The sequence below is a fragment of the Ammospiza caudacuta genome, chromosome 9 (assembly GCF_027887145.1).
Source record: "Ammospiza caudacuta isolate bAmmCau1 chromosome 9, bAmmCau1.pri, whole genome shotgun sequence".
Taxonomy (NCBI): Eukaryota; Metazoa; Chordata; class Aves; order Passeriformes; family Passerellidae; genus Ammospiza; species Ammospiza caudacuta.
This window is the reverse complement of record NC_080601.1, coordinates 951546-970098: the sequence shown is the minus strand read 5'-3', so window position 1 is coordinate 970098 and position 18553 is coordinate 951546. Positions and strand designations below refer to the sequence as shown.

Below are 18553 nucleotides of genomic sequence, written 5' to 3'. Positions count from 1 at the left end.
ACGTACCTTGGCTGCCTGCTGGTACATTAGGTTCCTGTTTTTGCATGTGTGAAATGAGGCTGGTGATTTCAGTTGTTTTCACTACATCATCCCCTTTGGTGGGAGGGACTCACTGCTATTTTCTCACTGCTGTTTTCTCTCTCCCAAAGGAATTTGACTTGGATGTGGTGGCTGTGGTGAATGACACCGTGGGCACAATGATGACTTGTGCTTATGAAGATCCAAACTGTGAAATTGGGCTCATTGTGGGTACGTGTTAGAGCTGCTTTTTATCAAACAGCACATCCACGCATCTGCCTGTGTTCTCATGGAGGCATCCCTGTGGTTAACTCAAAATAAAGCTAGGATTCCTAGGAGTAAAAGAGAGCAAAATTCAACAGCCAGCTTAGTTCTGTCCACAATCAGTCGAGGTGAGCAGAGGCTGTGATGCACAATAAATCCTGCCTGTTTTATCTGATAAAGGCACAGGGGGAGAGGGGAGGAGAGCAAATATGGGCTCAGGGAGCCTCAGCAGCTCCTGTTAGTTTAGCCTGTCAGAGTGTCCCTGCTGGGTGCTCTGGTGCCCTACAGCTTTCCTCAAGCCAGTGCTTGTCAATATAGGACATAAAATAACATGAAACACACTGCTGTTTTCAAGGTGAAAAAGGGAAGTTTATTTTCTGACTCTAACATTTATAGATTTTCAAAAGTGGCAGTGGGTTGGAGGGTGACAGTGCCACCTCTCCAATGACACTGGACAAACCAACAGTCTATCAAATTTTTCCTCTTCTCTAAAAGAATGCAAAACTGTAAGTTATTTACAAAAAGTATGTGAAAAAAATTTGTTACAAGAATGCAAAAATCAGAACGCTTAGAAAATCCTAAAAAATCAGGGTGACAAGTGGTGTCTCAGAATAAAGCTTCGGAGTGCAGCCACAATTCCCAGATGGCATGTGCTGGAGAGCTGTGCCAGCCTGGGCACAGTGACACACAGCTCCCTTCCCAGCAGTGAGGCAGCTGAAGGAATTCCATGGGCTGCTGCCTTTGCAGATGCCACGCTTGGGCAGCCTGAGTCATGGGGCAGTGTGGATTCCCAGAGCTCTCCAGAGGAGTGGGAAGGAAGGGGACAAGGCGCCTGCAAGCTTTAGGAGTGCTCTGAGTTGGGAGGTGGCTTGTAGGAAAACAAACCCCCCCCAGTTTCTCCTGCAGACAGCTGGAAAGCCTCCAGGATGCGTCAGCAGGGCGCAGTGTGGGCAGGAGGCCGTGCCTGAGCAGCTCCACGGTGGCTGTTTGCAGGAAGGACAGCGCGTCCTTGGGCTGCTCACAGCCTGCCTGGGGACTGTCCTCTGCAGCCCTGCCGTGCAGCCAGCGTGTCTGTGTGCAGGGCAGGGTGTCAGCGCCCGGGCACCTCTGGGATAGTGGCAATGAGAGAGCTCCCTCTGCCCTGCCTGGCTCACGGCACCCCAGGGAGCCTGGCCGCTGGTGGCAATCTGCACCGGGGTTGGTCTGGTTTGCTCCTGCACACCCAGACATGCCCCCTGCCAAAGCCTGTGCTGGGGCTCGGCTCTCCTGCAGCAGGGGAGTGCTGTGGGAGGATCTATTTTAGCTCAGACTGTATTGATGTAATTCCCTGAAAGCATGGCAAAGGAAAACAGACATGCTGGAGCAACTGGTGTATCATCTGGGATGCAGGATTTAATGAGAGTTTAAGTGACTTCAAGAGAACTTCTGCCCTGGTAGCAGCTAAAGCCTCTCTTCACTAATAAAGCTTTTCTTCCTAAAGACCTCTGTGTACATGGAGCACTTTGCCACACTCCTTAGGATCCTCTATGAAGAAATATCAGACATGGCCTCATCTCAACATGGAAGTAACCTTCCTGCTGGAGAAAATGAGCAATTAAAATCAGAAAACCCCCCAAGCAATCAGCTGGTAAAACCCCTGCTGCCTCAGAACTTGCTGAGGTTTCCAGTTCAGCATATTTCCCCCTGAATTCTCTCGGTGTGTGGGCTTTGTGGAAGGTGTTCCCAATTGCAAAACCCAGCTGAAGTGCTGGGCTCAGAAGCATGTGAGGTTTTGTGTGCTGAAAGGGCTGTCCTGCTCTTCCTCCCTGCAGTGGCCTGGGTGAGCTTCCTCTCTGAGCCACCCTGAGCAATGCACCACAGGAGTCATGTTCTCCTTCAGTTTAGGGCTGCTGAAGAGTCACGATTTGGGTTTTCTTTGTGGTGTTTCAAATGATGATTCAACTACTTCCTTCAGAAAAAAACACATTCAAGATCCCCCAGAAGGTTTGTCAGGGCTGTGGTGCTGGGTTTAGTGTTGTTTTGTTGCAACCCAAGATAACCTGAGCGTGTGTTTGTTTCAGGAACGGGCAGCAATGCCTGTTACATGGAGGAGATGAGGAACATCGAGATGGTGGATGGTGAGCAGGGCAGGATGTGTGTGAACACGGAGTGGGGAGCCTTCGGGGACAACGGCTGCCTGGACGACATCAGGACAATCTATGACAAAGCAGTGGATGACTTCTCCCTGAACGCTGGCAAGCAGAGGTACTGCAGCACAAATGGGTGCTGGGCCTGTCAGCCAGGCTGCCCTAAGTGCTTTTGAGGCACAACTGGGTTTGTACCAGCTGAGAAAGGAGAGGGTGAGAGTGGAAAATTACTGCAGTCCTGCTATCCTGTGGGGTCTCCCCTTTCTGTGCTTTTCCTGGACAATGGTTTTTTTTTTACTTATTTGCTGCCATAGGACTCCACAGAAATGCTTTTGGTGAGGACTTCAAAAGTCTTGGAATTATGGAGAGACCCTTTTTCTCATCCTGTGCTGTATAGAGGGGGATAAGATGGCTAGTCATTCTTTTACCCTGGGTCTCAGGTTAATCTATTTTAGCTGAGCTCTTTGTAGAGGGCTGTTCCTGTGGCAGTCCTGAACTTACACCAGCTGGCATGGTTAAAGCTTGGAGCTGCTCACTGTAAAGCAGTCAGGAGCTCTCGGGCAGTTGCAGCCAGCTCTTATTTCAGACAATTTTCTGGATGGGATAGGTCATGTCAGAGGGCATGCCTTTCTTGCTTCTGGAGTTTGGTCCCTTTTTGGGGCTCAGCTTTGTTTGGGCAAGTGCTTCCCCGTCCCCTTCAAGAAAAACTTGGCAAGGAGGTGAACCCAGTACCCAGCGCTGCTAAAACTGGGCTGAGACTGTTGCTTGCTAGGACTACAAACTTCCATCATTTCTTTGCAGCAGTGCTTTGATGCCAGGAGCTTTTAAAAAAGATTTTGTGACTAGAGTAAATCTTCCCACAAAAGCCTGAGGAATACAGACAAGCTGGCAAGTACCACGGGAAGCTCTTTAGAAGCTGAGGCTCAAACAGACCCAGAGGGGCAGACGTGGAGCGAGCCTGGTGCAGCAGCAGAGTTGGCATGGAGTAAGCAGCCAAAGGCAGTACTGGAGACTGCCAGGGGAATAATTTATTCCAGAGATAGTCAGGCACTCAGGAGGGAGGACACTTGCTGGGTACAAGCTTGAGAGAGCTCAGGGTATTAAATGGACTGCGTGGCCTGCTTCCAGCAGGATGGCGTGCTGGACTCTGCTCAGGCCAGGGCACAAACCCTGCTGTGGAGCTTCAGGAGGTGAAATAAAGGATGCATCACTGAATGCCCTTCTCAGGAAATTGGGCTGTTCAGTTCTTGTTGGTAGGGACACAATTTACAGACCCCAAAATGCTCCATTCAAACCAGGAGGGGAGGGAGAGCAAAACACAGCTGAGACCTCCAGACAGAAAAAGTGCAGTGGCTCCATGCAGCAAAATTGCAGGGAAACCACAAGGTACAGTCACTGCAAATGCAGTGTTTTTAGGGGAGTCCTGTGCAAGATAAAGGATGGGAAAAACCATGTCCAGCCTGTTCACAGAACCACTGACCTGCAAGTTGGCAAATTTGTGGTCCAGGGTTGGTTTTGTTCTTCAGTTAATTCAATCACCTGGTTTCCAGTAGGCAACCAGTTGTCCCAAAACTGTCTTGAACCCCTCTCAGCCCCCAACTCTGCACACAGGACCCAAGTTTCCCACTTGCAGCCTTGCCTCAGGATAGAGAGGGGAAATCTCTTCCACCTGCACACAGGATAAGGAATGTCCCAGGAGCGACGCTTGGCCCTGGTACCTGCAGCCCTCTGTGCACAGGACACCTGGCTGATAATGATGCTGCCCTTGCAAACATGGGCAGGCTCCCTCTGAGCTGGACTGCTGTCTTTCCTTGCAGGTATGAGAAAATGATCAGTGGGATGTACCTGGGGGAAATAGTGCGCAATATTTTGATCGACTTCACCAAGCGGGGTTTCCTGTTCCGAGGCCAGATTTCAGAGACACTGAAGACCAGGCATATCTTTGAAACCAAGTTCCTTTCTCAGATTGAGAGGTAAGAGCACTGTAGGGGAGGTGAAATAGTGTAGTAGTGTTCATCTGGTGACACTGCTGGATGGGAGGGAGAGCTGGGGAGCATTGCTTGCTTCTCTGGAGAGAATTTGGGTTTCAGCCTGTGTATGTGCGGGAGGATTCTTTACAATATCAACTGAATTTCTAGCAATGCTCACTTCCAAAGGGAAGGGCTGTCAAGGGTTCCCTCATGCTATCATTTTATTTCCTTGTTTGAGAATCAAGCCATTTTCCTAAGCCCCTTGTGTGTGTTTAGCTGCAGTTGTGGAATTGAATGAGCACTAGCTGAGTGAGCACTGCTTACTGGGTGTTTTTGTGCTGTTATTGCTCGGACTCTAGATTTTAAAGCAATCTCTGAGGCTTCACAGGGGAAAAAAACCCAAGGTCATTGTTAAAAATATTTTCCTGGAATGCCCCATGGTAAGAAAAGAGAAGGGGAGGCAGTGCAGAGCTGGACTTGGAGCCTGTGTTGCCGCTTGCACTGCAGCACAGTGCAGGGGTGACTGAATTTGCCTTCCCTGGGATCACTTGTGCTGTCAGGAGAGGCTGCTGCCTGGGGTGGGTGCACCATCCGTGCTGTGGGGTTTATAGCATGACTGAGGGAAAGCTGCAACACGGTGTTCTCCTCCCACAGTGACAGGTTAGCCCTGCTGCAGGTGAGAACCATCCTCCAGCAGCTGGGGCTCAACAGCACCTGCGACGACAGCATCATCGTCAAGACGGTCTGCGGGGCGGTGTCGAGGCGAGCAGCCCAGCTCTGTGGGGCTGGAATGGCTGCCATTGTAGATAAAATTAGGGAGAACAGAGGCTTGGAGCGCCTGGAGATAACGGTTGGTGTGGATGGAACTCTCTACAAACTCCACCCACAGTGAGTGTTTGCCTTCTCGGGTTTTCTTTGTGCCTTGCGTGTACGTCCTTCCTCCTGATGCTCCCAACTGGACTCTCTCGCTTGCTGGGATAAGAGCCAGGGGAAAAAATGTCTTAATCAGGGGGCTCAGGGCTTTCTGAAGGGCAGTGAGAGGATCAAGAGTGACTTGTGAGAGATTCTTGGGGTGGTGACAAACTGAAGGGGACACAGCTTGCCGAGTGAGTTGGACGCTGTGTAGCAAGGGAAGGATCTCTTGGCTCTGGACAGGCAATGACAGAGCAGTGCTGAAATGCCTGGTGCCTCTTTGGAGGATGCTTTTGTTCAGTGTCCAGCGGAGAAGAGCTGCTGCAGAGCAATGCAGGTGAGGGCAGGAGCAGAAGAGAACTAGTGTGCATGAAGGAAGATGGGTGGGAAGGAGAGGACTTATGTGGTCTGTTCTTTTCCCGTTGCTGTGGATTAGTGATCCTAGTTAACCTCACACAGACAGGTGGGGCTGGGATGCAAATGCTTTTTCCCTTTAACTCCTACTGCTCCCAGGCTTCAAATCCACCCTGGTTTCCAACATTTTACTTCTTAGCCTGATGAAAGGGGACGCAAGTGCCTGTGGCAGTGCCCTGCACTTGCTGCAGGACCTTCCTCACCCACTGCCCTTGTTTGCTTTCCCAGCTTCTCGAGGATCATGCACCAAACAGTCAAAGAGCTGGCGCCCAACTGCGACGTGACCTTCCTGCTGTCGGAGGACGGCAGCGGGAAAGGGGCAGCGCTCATCACAGCCGTGGGATGCAGGCTCCGTGAGGCTGAGCAGAACTGAACTCCACACCCCTGGCCTCAATTCTGTCTTGTGTTTCTCATAAAGCAGCGACTGGCATAGTCAGAACTGGTAAAAAACTCAGAACTCGCTGCTTTATCGGGGGAAAAAATTATTACAACTAATGACATAAAAAAAAAAAAATAGGATACAAGATAGAATGTGTGCTCTTAATAATATCTCCTGTTTCTGGACCCCAATCTGCATGTTTCTTACTCACCTTGTCAGTACCTCCCCCATCTGTAGGTCATGGAAAAAAAAAACAGTCTATAATTTCTGCAGTTGTCAAAAATCAGTTGTTGTCTGAGACGAAATTGCCCCCAAGTGATGTGCGTTGAGAGCTCCCGTTGCATCGTACCAAACGTGTTCTTTGCAGCATCCCTGTTAAGCACACTGCCAGCACGCTGACCACCAGACCTGGGTGTTGATGCTTTTAAGTGAAGGGGAAGCAACAGTTCCCTCCTGCATTATCTACCTGCTGTTGTTTCGTCTCAAGCGGTTGTGAAAACATTTTGGTGTGTCGGCACCGTGCACGCACGTAACTCTGTAGTGGGACTTGACACCGCGACTTACTCGCTTCCTTGATGCCTCCTGTCATGGTGAAAGTAAACACCCTTGTCCCACAGACCTGGTTCCACCGGTATTCCCCATTGCTTCTGTGAGTAGTGTTGTGTTCCTGGGCGAAATCCGTCACGTTTCGGCGAGAAATCCCTAAAGAGTGGTTGGTGACTGGGGTAATCCAAATCTCCAGACCTGCCAGTTCGATAGATCTGTGCTCCCTACACGGCTGTGCTGTGTTCTTCTGTCAAAGGGTTCTTACAGAAAACAGTTCCTGTCTCTTCTTGTTAGTCTAGGTCGGGGCACTGCAGCTGCCCTTGCACCAAACCTGCAGCTCAGCCGCGTCCCCCGGATGCGCCTGCTTCCGTCTCTCGCCTTAAATGGGTATTTGCTTCCACACAGAGCTTTAATCTGTAATGCTGTCCAGCAGCCACTCAGAACACAGACATCCAGCCAGAGGTAGTGCGCAGAAAGGAAGGGAAGGTTGTGTTTTGATCTTGCCTTGGAGGACCCGGGTGCGTGAACAACCCAAAAAGCCAAAATTGGGTGCAGCTTATTCCAAGGACGAAGGCAACAGCAGATCATTTACACGTGGTGTACCCTGTCCTCTGTCCAGTCAATGCCATTATTATATTTGCATTATTGTATTTCCATCACTTAAATTGAGAAGCAGTTAGGAAGGTACATCTTGAGTAACATTTGTAAGTCACGCCACTTTCTGCAAAGAGGGAGACCACACAGTTAGTCCTAAATTCCCACTCTTCTACCAAAAATGAATCTGAGATGTCCGCATGGTTTTCCCTGCTGCCTTTTACTGCAGAAAGTAGATGGAAATTTGCAGGCTGCTCTTCTCTGCTCTCGTTCCACTCCCTAAGATTTGGATTGCCCCTACCTATCGATAACATTTCAATATGCATTATGGTGCACTGCGAGTGAATGTTGTAAAGTAACCTGTAAGTCACAAACAGTCATTGCAGCTTTAAGTGTGTGTCTACCTGAGAAATTGCATGCCTAACTGGTTTTGCAAAGGTAGAGGGTCTTTTTACTTTGCACACTAGTAGCTCCGGTACTAGTGTTACGTGATACTTGTGAAAATATTAAACTTTTTTGATGTGCGTTAACTGGTGTTTAGTGGTTCTTTCTGGAAGAGGTGCCGTTGGCTGGTGGCTTAGTGCTTTGGGAAGAGCTATTGTGTAGGGAGAGCTGCAACCTAATCCCAGTGGTGCCTGTGTTTTGTGTGTGTGTTTTTATTCCCGGGCATTCGGGGTCAGATTCACACAGGTCCCCGTGCCTCGTGTTTCCTAGCGTAGTTCAGCAGAGGCACAGCGCTGACAGCGCCCAAATCTTAGGGGCCCCTGGGTGCCCCTGCCTTGTGCAGGGGGATGTGTGCTGCAGGAAAGCCGTGGGGTGCTGCACTGAGGGCGGCGTGGTGTCACCAGGCTGTGAGCTCCCTGTGTGTGTAGGGTTAACGCCGGCTCAGCGCCGCTGTCAGGCGCTCTGCAGCCCTGGCTGGCACAGCCTGCGATGGAGCTGTGCTGCATGGAAGCCCCTTTTGCGAACACTAAAGCTGTGCTTCTCCAATAACACGTTTTATGTTGCAGCCTGAATAGTCTCTGACAGCCTTGATGTGCAGCTATGACCCCAAACAGGAGGCAGAAGAAGGTGAGAAAGGTTTTTGGGCGCAGGGGACACGTTGCATTTGGATTGCTTGGAGGTTTGCGGATCTTGTGCCTGCCGCCGGCAGCGCTGTAGGGGTGGTGTGAGCCGTGCCTGGGACCTGGCTCTGCAGCTCTTTGGCACCCGAGGGCCAGGCTCAGAGCAGGATACAGGGTGAGGGAGAAGCGGAACTTAAACTTGGTCTCAGGGTGACTGTGGATTTTGGAGATGCTGGCATAGGTCGTTTTGTTTATTGGATCCAGCTCATAACAAATAGGGAGTGAGTTTGTGTTTCTAACTTTTCCTACCGTGGGCCATAGTTGATGTGCTTGGTAAGACACGGCAGTTCTTTTCCAAAGGGAGACATGGTGGGATTTCCATTTCCAGACTACTTCTTACCCCTAGGAAACTGTTCCAAGTGAATCACAAGCTATAACTGTCTGAAGAAATGTCTCCAATGTTATACAATCAATGACTGAGATGTCTTTCTTAAAGCTTTTAGGCTTGGTGAATAAAATCACAGTCCTCTTAACTGTTAAGCTGTAATTACTGCAATATGAACACAAAAATCTTATATTTCCTGGGGAAAAGACCATTTGCATACCACTGTTGTAATGTCATCTGCTCCTTACTCCTCTGGGGTTCTCTCAGAAGCCTTTTGAATGAGTTTTAAAACAAGCAGACCTTGTTTTGTTTTGTTTTCTTAAGAAAATAGCAGAAGGCAAAATAAAGTGTTTCTGAACTTCTGAACCCCGTTCTGTGCTTTTTGTTCATTCCTTTGCCATAAAAATGAGATTTTTCAAGTGTTTTTCTTTACTGACTGCAGGGACTGCCTTGCTCCTCAGAGCACAAGTGAACATGCAGGGGAGGGAATTATTGCTGACCTGGATGTCTTTACAGCTGTGTGGTATTTAACCCTGTCTGTATTTATTAATGGAGAATTGCATGGATTTACCATGGGGCATGCCTCACGTATCACAGGAATAATGTGGCCTGCTGTGTGACAAGGGCTTTCAGGTTTGGCTTTCACAGAGCAAAGGAGAATATTTCAAATAACTGGATCTTGTCAACATCACAGGAGCTTTTTAATTGATAAGGTATGGATCTGTGATACTATTTACAAACCTGTCAGGAGAGGTGAAGGTGCTAACTTGCACCATTATTAAATGCTGCATTACTTTTACATAATGTTTACATTTCAGCTTCTCCTGGTTTGTGTGCCTGCACATAATGCCTCAGGCTGGGAAGATGACATATTCCAGCTTTTATTTTCATACCTGGGAAGAGCAGTGAGGATAAATATGGGGTAAGTCTGGAGAGGGAAGGTGAAGGGACTGTCTGGGACAAGACAGCGACGGAGCGCTGCTGTTAGGGCTAAAAGGACGTAAAGAAGGTGGATTCTGAGTGGATCCATGAGCCCTGACCAAGCCAGTGGCCATCCCTGGCTACTGACTCTTCTGAGAGCCTCGCTCTCCAAATTAGGCACCACAATTAATGTGAAGGAGAAATCACTTGAGCATGGTTTAATAGGAAACCAACATCATGTTTTGGGACAAGGTTATAGAAATCTAATGACAACATCTTAAGGAACTGTTTCTGCTGGTGAAACTGCCGGCATGAAAATCCTAGAATGCAGAGAATGTTGAGGGCAGGCTGGATTTTTCAGTCTGGATGTGTTGGTGTTTGCCTCTGTTGTAAACAGGCTTTGGTGCACAGTGCCTTGGGGTGCTGAGCCCTGGCACTTGGCTGCCCACACAGCCCTGGGTCCATCCCAGCTGGGCCACATGAGCCCCAGCCTTTCTGCTCCATCAACCCTTTCCTGACTTCAGGTGTCCTGGTGGAACAGAAATCAGGAGATCACAGTGTAGAAGAGAAGAATTTATATTCTCCTGATTGGCACTGCCTCAGATCTGCTTTGCTGAGTTTTTGGCCTCCTGGGCCCGATGTCTGTTCTGTATTGCAGTTGTTGATGTAAGGGAGGGCTAAACTTGTATCTGCAGCTTGGACCTACATAGATAGAAGTGTTATCAACATGCTGCCTTCAATGCTGATGGCATCTAAAGAAGTCCTGTAGGAAATAGCTGCTCCAGAGAAAAAGAGCTTCTGCAGATCTGCTGCCTTGCTTGGTGTATGGGACGGAGCCAGAACCAGGAGCAGGAAATCAGAGTGTTAATTGGGTGAGGGTAAAGGATGTCTTCTCTTTCTCATTCAGCTGACTTTCTGTGTTGAAACTCGTTCTTGACTTCCTGAGGGTTGTCTGGTAGAGAGATGGGGACATGAGTTTAAGTTTGTCTTTCTCAGTTGCTTTTATGCAGGGACACCAGCGGAAGGCCAGCTTGAATCCAGAGCGAAACCTGGCAGAGGGAGAAAAGCAATTAAATGGTGAAATGATCTTTCTAATTGTGCAGGGAGTGAACAAACTCATGGCTTGGTTCTTCCTGCGAATGGCTATGAAATAAATATTTCTACTAAAATCAAAGGAATGAGGTGAAAAGCTAAATGCATGAGAGCATGGAGGGAGGTGCACTGGGAGTTTCTGATCAGATTTCCCTGTATTTTAAGTTAGCATACATGATCAGTGAAATGGCAGGAGTTTGCTGTGAGACACAGATTTCCCTGTATTTTAAGTTAACATACATGATCAGTGAAATGGCAGGAGTTTGCTGTGAGACACAGATTTCCCTGTATTTTAAGTTAACATACATGATCAGTGAAATGGCTGGGAGTTTGATGTGAGACACAGATTTCCCTGTATTTTAAGTTAACATACATGATCAGTGAAATGGCTGGGAGTTTGATGTGAGACACAGATTTCCCTGTATTTTAAGTTAACATACATGATCAGTGAAATGGCTGGGAGTTTGATGTGAGACACAGATTTCCCTGTATTTTAAGTTAACATACATGATCAGTGAAATGGCTGGGAGTTTGATGTGCTCAGTAGATGGTGCTGGCTGTGCTGGTAACTGCATTTGTGAGACACAGAACAGCCAAGGATAATACAAGTGTTTACCCACTGGGAGCTTTTAAAAAAACACGATTAATAATTAATAAATTAAGAGGAAGCTGTCTGCTTTCTGAGAGAGGAGGGGGAGGACATGTTTGTGTGCTCCATGCTAAAAACAGTTTGGGTGAATGGGCTGCAGCACTCTCCTTGTGCCAGCTCACAGGAGCAAGCCTTGCAGCATCACTGTGGAGTTAAACACTGCCTGCTGCAGCCCCAGTGGCACTGCACTGATAATCATTTATTGCCTTTGGAGCTCTCAGCGAGCCTGGAGAGGGCTGGGGGCGTTGTGGATGTGGGATTTAGCACGGAGATCAGCCAGATCAGCTCCCCGCACTGTGCAGCACAGAGCGAGAGGGACATCTCTTGGCACGCTGGGGATGTGCTCCCCCAGTGCTCCCTCGTGTGACACCTCCCCATGGCACCTCCACAGGGTTTACTACTCCAGAGATTTTTGCATTTTCAGGCTGGGATTTCAGCTTTCCCTGCTCACCTCTGGTTCAGGCAGCAGTAGATGATGGGGTTGTACATTGTGGAGCTCATGGCAAGGAGGAAGACTGCCAGATACACCTGCTGGATGTACTTCTGCTGGTAGATGTCTTCCTTGAAGCTGCCCAGGATGAAGTAGACGTGATAGGGCAGCCAGCAGACAGCAAAAATGATCACCACTACCACCATGGTCTTCACAAACTAGGGAAAACAAAGCCAGGGGGTTATTCCTTGGGGCTCTGGGTGATGGGGCCTGCTGGGGCAGTGGGAGCCTGGAATGTAGGCCCAAAGTGCAGAGCATGGAATGTAGGCCTGGAATGCTGTGGGAAGGAAACCTGGACTGCTGTGGCAAAGAAACCTGGACTGCTGTGGCAAAGAAACCTGGAATGCTGTGGGAAGGAAACCTGGACTGCTGTGGGAAGGGAAAGAAGCAAGCCCTGGTGATGCAAACTGGGAGCAGGGAGGGAGGGAGGGAGTGCCCTGGTGATGGGAACAGGGCAGGGAGTTAAAGCAAACCCTTCCCAGGGCACAGGAACTGCTTGTGGCTGCACCAGGAGGTGTGCAGGGAAAGGAGATCTCTGCTCTTACACTGAGACTGCTTCATCCTGCCCAGAGTTTCACCCTGGTTTATCCTGTGTGGATTCTCTTCACTCTCTGCTGGCAGCCAGCCTGCTGCTGTCAGCCTTTCTTCCTTGCAGGCTGCCTGGTGCATGCCATCACCATTTTTTTCATTTTGGGCATTTTGGGTGCCTTTACCCTGGACCCAAAATATTGTGTCAACATTTCAAGTCCAATCCCACAAGACTCTGTATGGAACACAAGTTTGGAACTGCAGCCAGCAAGGGTTGGTGTGCTGGGAGTAATGATACTTGAGTTTCACTTCTGACCTTTTTTTTGGCGTTGACTTGGTGCTCGTAGTGGACTCTGTTCAGGTGGCTGCCTGGAGCTGTGCTGCTCCACAGAGTGACTCCTATAATGCTGTACGCCACAAACATCACCATCAGAGGCAGTAAATAGATCAGCACAATCACAGCAATGTGGTATCTGAAAGAGAAGAACAAGCAGTTTTCACAGTCTGTTTTCTGGCTCCTGCAGAGTTCTTTCAGAAACTGTGTTTTGGATATGTGTGCTGGCTCCCATTAGTGAAACCACAAAGAGGAAACTTTGCCTGTAATTATTGTTACAGGGATTTCTGTAAGCAGCACAATCTCGTCTCTCTGGTGGTGCGATGAGGGGTCCTTGGGCTGGATTCCCTGCTCCTTTAAGGCAGAGTAACATCACTGATCTTTTGGCAGAGGGTTGCACTCCAGAGCCCCCTGCACTGAGCTTTGCTATCCCCCTGCAGCCAGGACAGAGAGAGGGAGAGAGATGGTGGTAAAAGCACAACCCTTAAATCACAGCTAAGGGGAAGGAATAGCCCAGAAACTACAGAGTAACTCCATGAATGCAGCAGGGGGAAAAAGCCAGATCTGGGACTGTGAAAGGCATCTGGCTGCTAACAGGGTGCACAAAATGCAGATAGTGAGGGAGGGGTGTTGCCTGTGTTTGTGTAGCTGGCTGTTTGTATTTGTGTGAGCACACGCAGTTAATGTACCACCGCCATAATTCCTTTATCAAAGGAATTATATGTATATATTATATATACCACCAGCAGGGCACTCAGGCTCTGCTCCAGCTGAAAGCACTGACATCCCCTCAGCTGCATTTTAACCTCAGCCCTTTCCAGCTCTCTGTGCCACCCCACAGACTCCTGCGGGCTCCCTCCCCTGGGGGCTGATCAGTTTGAGCAAGCACCATTTATGGGAAGGGAACAACCTGCCCAGTCCCTCAGAGCAGCTGCCAAATGAACATAAACACAGGGAAAAGCAGGATTGGGCAGCAGGGCTCTGGCACATGCTGCTGGGGGGTGCAAATGGTCTTTGTCAGTCTGAGCAGGCTCAAGTTAACCTGTCACTAGGAAATAAAAAAAAAACCTCTGTGGTTAAGGTTCTTTGCTCTGGTTAATCTTCTATATCCTTTATATCCAGCATTTTTCAGGCACTGGCAGTCAGTAGTGCATTTGTTTGTGGTTTAAAAAATTATTATTATTATTATTTTTACTTCTTTCTGTCATAATCATGCACATCTTTCCTGCAGAAGAGGAATTTCCTATGTTCTGAAGTCTAGAAATCTTGAGAGGTGGGTTCATTCAACTGCAAAGGATTCAGAGGACACACAGTCAGCACAGGAACCCAGCTCTCAATTTTTTTTCACATTAGTGTGAAAATCAGTTAATTTGGTAAAAGCTGAGTTGAGGAGGCACCCAGAGAGGAAGAGTGAGCAGGGAAAATGTCCCAGGTGCATGGACCCTTCACAGTGGGGTTTGGTTTGGAAAACTGTTTGCACTTTGGCAATCGATTTGTTCCTTTTCCTCAGTTCTTCCATTGCTAGTTTGTATGAATAAGTTTTGTTTGATAAATTTCTCCAAGGTTCATGGTGTGCTCTGAGTGATGAGTAATCCCAGCAGATCCCCTGAATGCAGGGTACGCCTGTTTCATCTGTTTGAACAATCTTGCTTTCAGGCAGGAGGAAATAATCTCAGGAACCCTCAGGAGTGCAGATGTGTGCCCAGATAAATATACCTATAAAACCTTGGGATGTTTGAAAGATACTGCTCTCAGGTTTTACTTTCCTTTTACCCCACAAAGAGCAGAATAATTTTTAACTAATTACGTGGCTTCTCAGCATTAAAGATACCCAGTTTCCTCCTGCCTGACAGAGGAAGAAAATCCAGAACCTCTGAAACCAGGATTTACCGATTGTTCAGAGACTTTTTGCACTGGATTCTCTTAAATTCCCCAAGCCCTGTATTGTCACAGACATCTTTAATGAAAAATCCTTTCCTTAGGATTTTTTCCTCCTGAGAATCTAGAGGCCTCAGGAACAAAATGTAAGCAATGGTTATCTGCTGTTGTGGAATGCAACAGGTGCATCTGGGATTGGGCTCATGTGGTTGTTTCTGATTAATGGCCAATCACAGTCAGCTGGCTCGGACTGTCTTGGTCACTCAAAAGCTTTTGTTATCGTTCTTTTTCTATTCTTAGCTTAGCCAGCCTTCTGATGAAACCTTTTCTTCTATTCTTTTAGTATAGTTTTAATGTAATATATATAATAAAATAGTAAATCAGCCTTCTGAAACATGGAGTCAGATCCTCTTCCCTCATCCTCAGACCCCTGTGAACACAATCACACTGTATGTAGGATTTCTGGACATTATAACCAGTTCTCAAAGCAGGGGAGGGTGGCAGGTTCAGGATTGCCCATAGCCACCATCACCTGGCAGCTTTTTGCACACTGAATTTAGATGGGCTGCCCCAGCCCCACATTCTGCTGCTCTCTCCCTGCACTCCCCACAGCAGCAGCTTGGAGCTGAAATGATTTTCCTGGCTAACTCTAGGCTGAATTGGGAGTCTGATGGTGCCTCTTACGCCAGCTGGTGCTTGGATCCCACATCATCAGGCCAGACCACGATGCACTTCACGGTGCCATTGTCCATGGTGATCTCAGCATAGAAGCACTGGGGGAAGGCCAGCCCGAATGCCACCAGCCAGATGATGCCAATGATGACCCTGGTGCTCCCAGCAGACAGCCTGGGCTTGAAGGGGTGGATGATGGCCACGTACCTGCAACACACAGGTGCAGAGCTTTTGTTATGTATGGTGAGATTGGCAATCTGCACAACAAACCCAGCAGCAAGTGTAAAAACGCACCAGGAGTCAGTGGGCTTTGTTAATACAGACATTTTGACAGGTTCCAGGCTGTAAATAATAAGGAGCTAAATCCCTTCTGGAGAGAATGATTGCAAGTCTTAGGGCAGGATTTATGGAACCCAGGTGGATGGATGCTGCTGGTGTGAGGAGGAAGCTGCCCTTTATGTCTTCTGCAGACAGGCTTTGCAAGCATCCCCCTTATGGAATTTTTCATTCTATCCCAGAATGGTTTGGGGTTGGAAGGCACCTTAAAGATTATAAAAATCCCCAACCATGGGCAGGACACCTTCCACTGTCCTAGGTTGCTCCACACCCTGTCCAACCTGGCCTTGAATACTTCCATGGATGAGTAGCCCCAGCTCCTCTGGACACCCTGTTCCAGGCCTCACCTCCCTCACAGGGGAAGGATTTCTTCCCAATATCCCATCTGACCCTTCACTCCATCAGTGTGAAGCCATTCCCCCCTTCCTGTCACTCCAGGCCCCTGTAAAAAGCATTCTCGCTCTTTTATCTAAATTATTTTTGCAAGTGCCTTACCAAAAAAAGCCCAGCCAAAGATGCTTTTCCCTCCTAACTATGTCCATCTCTGATGCTTCATATTAGCACAAGAGCAGACTGGGCTCTTGATTATCCTTTACCCTGATTTTTTCCCCACTGATTTTGGGCTGTGGGAAATCCTCTGTGGCTGCCTGAGCACTTGTGCTTGCAGAGGAGGGAAGGGCTGCCCCTTTCACCCACACCTGCTCAGAGCCCTCAGGCACATCTGACTATTGGATTACTCAGCAGCTCTCTGGTTTTAAGTTTCCCGTGTGGAAATGCACGGTGTTGTAAGGAGTACACAATCAATTATGCATTTCTTGTCACGCTGTCCCCATTCTTTGTCGTGGCTGCAACAAAGGCAAAGCAGAGAGGAAAATGCCCATTGCCTCCTGGTTTCCATAGGGAAAATCTGACAAGCTGTGTTGTTTCTTGGCCAGGCTGTTGGTAGGGAGCTCTGCCCAGTGAGCAGTCCAGGGCTTTATTTAGCTATAAAATTCTCGTGTCACCTCGCTTTTCTTCAGCTTGCCATAGGCAGTGTCACACAGTGCTGCAGCCTGCTCAGGGAGGAATCCACCGGTGGGTGTTCTCCAGAGCAGGCAAAACAAGCTGGATTTTGGAGCCTCTGGTGCACTTTCCAAGCAGGCCATAGGAGACTGTGCTGAGCAGAGTGTGAAAGTGGAGCTGATCGATAGAGCACTGAGTGGGAGCAGCTGCTCTGGGAACGGGGAAATGGAGTGATGGAGCGATCCCAAACCCAGCAGTGAGAAATATCACCAGGGCCTTTTCCGTGCCGGGCAAATGACTTAGAGCCATCGCTCTTCAGCCTCCTTCCTTAAAATAAACCACTTCAGAAGGTGTTGTTTTTATAGAAGTTAAACACTGAGGCTGGAGTGGACACAAGTTCTCTTAACAATAAATGGAAGCGTCGAGTTTCCAGGATCTATTTTAAGGACAACCAAAGAATAGCTAAATATGGTTTGCAGAGAGGTGCCAAGTCCTCTTTCTGATCTGTGCCATGTGACCAAAGAGATTTTGGCTATATAGGTGCTTTCACCACAAACCCCTAAGGAGCAAGAGTAAGAAGATGTGACAACAGGCTGAAACAGCTTTTTAAAAATATTCTTTGTCAGAAAACATGTATAAAATAGCAACAACCCTTGATTTACAGCCAGGAGCAGCAAAAGAGTAATTAAAACTGAGCTGCTATTTGTTCTAAATAGGGATTTGCAGTCAGACACAGTCAGACTCCAGAAATTAAAGCTTAAGTAAAAGTGACTCGGCAGTTGGAAGCGAATTTTATGAAAATAGCCAATTGCCCCAGAAGTCAAACAGAATCACTGTAATTGCTTCCCTCCCTCTCAGAATAAGTCATTCTAATGAACCAGGGGAGCAGACTCTGCCATTTCTAATCTAATTCCCATTATTTCTGCTGGTTTGCTGGACTCACAGCAGGATTAAGGCTGCTGATAGTTTCAGCAGCCTGCAGCATATTCTCCTTTTTCCAGATATATCAGTCTCATGGTTTAAAACAACCCAACAAAGCCACAGAAGAGTTTTCAGGATGATTGGGAAGCAATTTATGATCAACAATGTGGGAACAACAAAAACACCAGCCAGATCCACTCGTTACAGATTCAGGTGTGATTCAGACCCGGGATAAAAACCAGAGGATCATGCCACAATTAGCATCAAACCCCACAGCCTGGCACTCCTTCCACTTTGCTGATAAGGCACCCGACAGAGTGGGGGCCAAACTGCTGCAATGATATTTTTCCATCACTTACAGGGGATCTTTTGGGACCTCACCTTCTCCACTCGCCTCTTACCTCTCTGCAGCCACGGCTGTCATGGAGTAAATGCTCACAAACACTGCAGTGATGGGGAACCAGTTCTGAAACCTGCAGAACTCCTCACCAAAGTACCAGACGTTGTGGCTGGCGTAGATAAAGTTGAAGATGGTGTTGAAGGCAGACATCAGCAGGTCCGAGAGGGCCAAGTTGACGATGAAGTAATTGGTGGCCGTCCTCATCCTCCTGTGAGCCAGGATAATCCAGATGATGGTGGCGTTGCCCAGGATGGATGTGACGACGATGAAGGAGTAGGTGATGGCCCACAGAGCAATCCTCCAGCCTGGCTGGCTGAACTGGGTTGCTGCTGTCCAGTTGCTGCCATTCTCCGGGGAGCCGGCCTGCGAAACGTTGCTGGCGTTAAAAACGGCAAACACGCCCATGGCTTTCACTTCTTGTGAGTGGGAAAGAAAATCTCCTGGCACCTGCTCATTTCCTTGCCGTGGATGCTGGTGTGTGAATTTCCGTGCATTTAGGCAAGTGCTGTTAAAAGGCCACGGGGATGAGCTGTCTCGTGTCCTCTCCTCCTGTGTTCCGAGTGATGCAGTGCAGTTCCAGGAGGAGATGAGCCATGCCAAGGGCCTCCTCCTTCTTCCCTGGCATTTTAACCTGTGCTTGAAGAACAAAAAGCTGAAG

At 48.4% G+C, this 18553-nt stretch overlaps 2 protein-coding genes across 2 annotated transcripts in view; one reads left to right on the top strand and one right to left on the bottom strand.

Moving 5' to 3' along the window:
* The window catches only part of LOC131561559 (hexokinase-1), a 39792-nt gene extending 30754 nt beyond the window's left edge, over positions 1 to 9038 (top strand). Inside the window, exons 14-18 of the mRNA XM_058810891.1 lie at positions 150 to 249; positions 2343 to 2526; positions 4226 to 4381; positions 5033 to 5266; positions 5933 to 9038. Coding sequence (XP_058666874.1) covers positions 150 to 249; positions 2343 to 2526; positions 4226 to 4381; positions 5033 to 5266; positions 5933 to 6077 — 819 coding nt within the window. The 3' untranslated portion in view covers positions 6078 to 9038. The remainder of the gene's footprint in view (positions 1 to 149; positions 250 to 2342; positions 2527 to 4225; positions 4382 to 5032; positions 5267 to 5932) is intronic.
* A 1411-nt stretch (positions 9039 to 10449) lies between these two features.
* Positions 10450 to 18389, bottom strand: TACR2 (tachykinin receptor 2). Its single transcript, XM_058810681.1, has 5 exons — positions 17897 to 18389; positions 15249 to 15443; positions 12669 to 12825; positions 11786 to 11982; positions 10450 to 10642 (listed from the first exon to the last, which is right to left on the bottom strand). Exons 1-5 carry the CDS (start codon positions 18298 to 18300, stop codon positions 10450 to 10452), a joined length of 1146 nt encoding a protein of 381 aa, XP_058666664.1. The 5' UTR covers positions 18301 to 18389.
* Between the last annotated feature and the right edge of the window lie 164 nt (positions 18390 to 18553).

What these genes read in the sequence shown, in the direction of transcription:
- TACR2 (XM_058810681.1), bottom strand. Translation starts at nt 18,300, where the DNA reads ATGGGCGTGTTTGCCGTTTTTAACGCCAGCAACGTTTCGCAGGCCGGC. An exon ending in ACAGCCGTGGCTGCAGAGAG is followed by an intron (nt 15,444 to 17,896) that starts GTAAGAGGCGAG and finishes TGTGTGTTGCAG; the next exon opens with GTACGTGGCCATCATCCACC. An exon ending in GGATCCAAGCACCAGCTGGC is followed by an intron (nt 12,826 to 15,248) that starts GTAAGAGGCACC and finishes CTTCTCTTTCAG; the next exon opens with ATACCACATTGCTGTGATTG.